Raw genomic sequence first — 3,348 nt, 5'->3', positions numbered from 1 at the left:
GTGCGGCAGGGACGGCTTCCCCAAGGGCGGTTTCGGGTCCCGCCGGCATCCTTCTGGGCAGCTCACGGCTTTCCCCTCTCCCGCCGTGTCGCCGCCTGCAGTGCCTGCTCTGACAGATAGGGGGCAGCGAGACACACCTGCACCTCCGCTCGGCCGTGGGGTCTGAATGCGGAGACCTCAGGCATTTGGTTTTGAAACTTCTGGTTTGTCACGCGGGAACCTCAGCACAGACAGAGGCTTCCCTGGGAGTAAGGGCTTAGTAAGAGTACCTGGGCCTCGGCTCCTGCCACGCCACAGGGTCCCTTACCTCGCTGAATTGTGAGAATTAAATGACCTTGGAAAACAAGTTTCTGTTGCACTCCATGCTCAGAGCAGCTTCCTGACTCTAACTCACGAGAATGGGCCCAGGCCCTGCCCAGAGTTACCGAGTCGGGCTCTTTGGGAGTAGGACCTGGGCATCTGCTGATCACAAACCTTCCGCAGGTGATTCTCATGCCAGGTTAGGGCGAGAGCTTGGTAGGTTACTGGGAGAGACGGGCAGTGACCTGGGAATAACACACCTGTTTATAGATGTGATTTGGTTTGTGGCTTTCTTCTTGGCTGGGATTTGGCAAGGATCAATTCTGTTGGAAAAGCTGGCCTGTTAGAAATACTTTTCTTGCCCGGCCGGCGTGGCTCAGTGCTTGAGCGTCGACCTATGAACCAGGAGGTCGCTGTTAGATTCCCGGTCAGGGCACATGCCTGGGTTGTGGGCTCGATCACCAGTGGGGGGCATGCAGGAGGCAGCCAATCAATAATTCTCTCTCATCATTGAAGTTTCTATCCCGTTCTCCCTCTCCCTTCCTCTCTGAAATCAATAAAAACACATTAAAAAAATACTTGTTCTTCCTCAGCAGGTCACACACTGGGCCAGTGACTGGTCTTGGGCCTCCACATGCCACAGTGGCCCTCAGGAGGAATGGCAGTTGTGGGCAGCATGCTTGGGTAAGCACCAACTTCCAGGCCTCTTGTGATTGCTGTCATGGGGTCACCCAAAGGAATATCAACTCTGGAGCCTCAGGCCGTGCTGCCCTAGGGAAGCCTCCCAAGCCAGTGTGTTATCTGGAGAATATACACAAGTACACATGTACAGATGCTTTGACAGGGTGTTGAGGGAGGAATAGAAGCCACTTGTGACTATTTAGCACCAGACAGTGGTGGTGGTCACTTTCCTATTCAGACCCTGCAACCAGTCTCTGCTCTGGGTCCCTGGAGAATGCCATGGCTTTCCTGCTGTTCCCACAGGCACTGTCTGTTCCCCTTGCCCCATTGCTTCCCCCAAATGGGAAGCATGGTATGGTTAGTGTTGCCAGAGGAGAAAACGAGGGCAGGTTCCTTGTTTTTGTGGAATCTGGGGAGAGGGATGTGACACTTGGAGTCTGAGTCAGTGTGAACATGGGGAAGGAACTCTGGCTACAGCATTCCCTGGAGGGCCCTCATCCTGGGAAAGGTTCATGTGGGAACCAATGCTATAGTGGGAGAACACCAACATTCTCCAAGGATTGGCTCCATCCCCTTCCAGAAGCCTCCCCAGCCCACTGATCTCAGGTTCTCAGGAGAGGCTGTGCCCTGGGCTCCCTGGCACTGCTAGGCATAGGCCCTGCCTGACTGCAGGCTCTTCTGGTGCTGGCGCTCCCCCACCACCTCCTTTCTCCTGTCTTACACTTCTGAAGGCAGGGACTGGATTCATTTGGCCAAAATTTACTGAGTGCTCAGCTAATGGTAGGACTTAACAGTCAATAAGTTGTGGTTCTTGCCCCCAGGCCATCAGAGTCTAGCAGAGGAGATGGGCCCTCAGCCCTGGGTGTCAGCTAGGAGGTGCAGGAGGTGGGTCTAAATTCAAATTTGCATGAAAGCCACGCTGTAGGGGACTTAGGGGGTCACAAGGCAAGGCCCCAAGTGGGTGAGAGATGGGGCAGGGCAGGGCCTTTTGCCTCAGAGTATGTGCTTTTCCCCGTGTGGGAGGTTTTGAGTGTATGCCATGTTCAGAAGCTAGTGGGCTCCACAGGTCTTGCTGGGCTCAGGCTGCCCCAACAGAACGCAGCAGACCAGGCAGCTTATTTCCCCCAATTCTGTAGATGTTCTTGGTTCAGATGGCCACCTTCTCCATGTCTTCACAGGGCAGAGAGAAAGCCAGTTCCCGTCCCTTATAAGAGGGCACCATTCCTACTGTAAGGGCTCTACCCTCATGATCTCTTGTAACCATAATCACCTCCCAAAGGCCCTGCTTTTGATGCCTTCTTATTGGGGGTTAGGGCTTCAACATGTGAATTTGGCGATCCAGTTCACAGCACCAAGTCTGTGTTCCCCTAAAAGACTGTTTCCTGCTCCATGCTCATGTCCAGAGCTGCAGACATCTAGAAACTGCTATCCTAAATCCCCTGTCCTCAGCAGTCTGAAAGTCTCTGTGCTCACCCCCCTTGGCCTCTTCCAAGACATGGGGTAGAAGGTGCTCTGATCATATCCCAAACCTAGGCGATCCCTGTGGGCACCCACAGGAGCTGGCCATTTTGGGCTTAGGGGGCACTCTGGTCCCAGCACCTGCCACTGACCAACATATGTGTCTGCAGCCTGTTGCGCCCTCAGGAGGAATGGCAGTTGTGGGCAGCATGCTTGGCCTGTTGCAGCAGCATGTGGTGATAGGGGCTGCCCCTGTGGTCCGCTGCCTGCACATATCTTCGCGTTGGGCTGACAGCAGCAGAGCTTCGCTCACTCGTGTGCACAGACAGGCCTATGCACGCCTCTACCCCATGCTCCTGGTCAAGCAGGATGGCTCCACCATTCACATCCGCTACCGGGAGCCCAGACGAATGCTGGCGGTAAGCTTCCCTCCCTGGGGTGCAGGTCTAGGCTGGATGGGGGGGCGGGGGGAGGGAGGGCAAGTTATGGAACTCACTCCACACACCAAGACCAGACAGCAGCAGCAGGCTATATGTAAAACAAATTTAAAGAAACACTTCCTGGGTAAACAAGCAGAAATTTCTTTAAAGAGTAGAAGCTTTGAAGGGAGAGAAGTGGCATACACTTTCTGGTCCCTTCCAGTGAATGAGTGCATGCCTTCCCTTCCTCTCCAGATGCCTGTGGACCTGGATGCCCTGTCCCCAGAGGAGAGGCGGGCACGGTTCCGCAAACGGGAGGCCCAGCTCCGAGGGAAGGAGGAGCAGCAGCCAGAGCTCCTTGACAACTTTGACCTGGAGCGGTACAAGCAGTTTTGGACCAAGAAGTGATCATACCCACAAGCTGCCCTGGCTCAGGATGCTGTAGAAGGGGAGGGCATTCATCTTTAAATTGAGTATCAGGATTTTAAAA

General features: G+C 54.5%; 1 protein-coding gene across 5 annotated transcripts; it reads left to right on the top strand.

Annotated features, from left to right (window-relative positions):
• The first annotated feature begins 45 nt into the window (after window positions 1-45).
• MRPL55 (mitochondrial ribosomal protein L55) lies at window positions 46-3,348 on the top strand. Of its 5 annotated transcripts, XM_014534768.1 has the most exons (4): window positions 46-181; window positions 897-984; window positions 2,657-2,858; window positions 3,114-3,348. In XM_014534768.1, exons 2-4 carry the CDS (start codon window positions 935-937, stop codon window positions 3,264-3,266), a joined length of 405 nt encoding a protein of 134 aa, XP_014390254.1. In that variant the 5' UTR covers window positions 46-181; window positions 897-934; the 3' UTR covers window positions 3,267-3,348. The 5 variants fall into 5 exon arrangements, with proteins under 5 accessions (XP_014390254.1, XP_014390274.1, XP_014390268.1 ...); XM_014534788.1 differs by lacking the exons at window positions 46-181; window positions 2,657-2,858 and adding an exon at window positions 333-499; XM_014534782.1 differs by lacking the exons at window positions 46-181; window positions 2,657-2,858 and adding an exon at window positions 333-499 and having other exon boundaries at window positions 894-984.

This window comes from Myotis brandtii, unplaced genomic scaffold (assembly GCF_000412655.1).
Source record: "Myotis brandtii unplaced genomic scaffold, ASM41265v1 scaffold100, whole genome shotgun sequence".
In the NCBI taxonomy this organism is placed as follows: Eukaryota; Metazoa; Chordata; class Mammalia; order Chiroptera; family Vespertilionidae; genus Myotis; species Myotis brandtii.
Note: the sequence above shows the minus strand (reverse complement) of the source record. Positions and strands in the feature narration are given on the sequence as shown.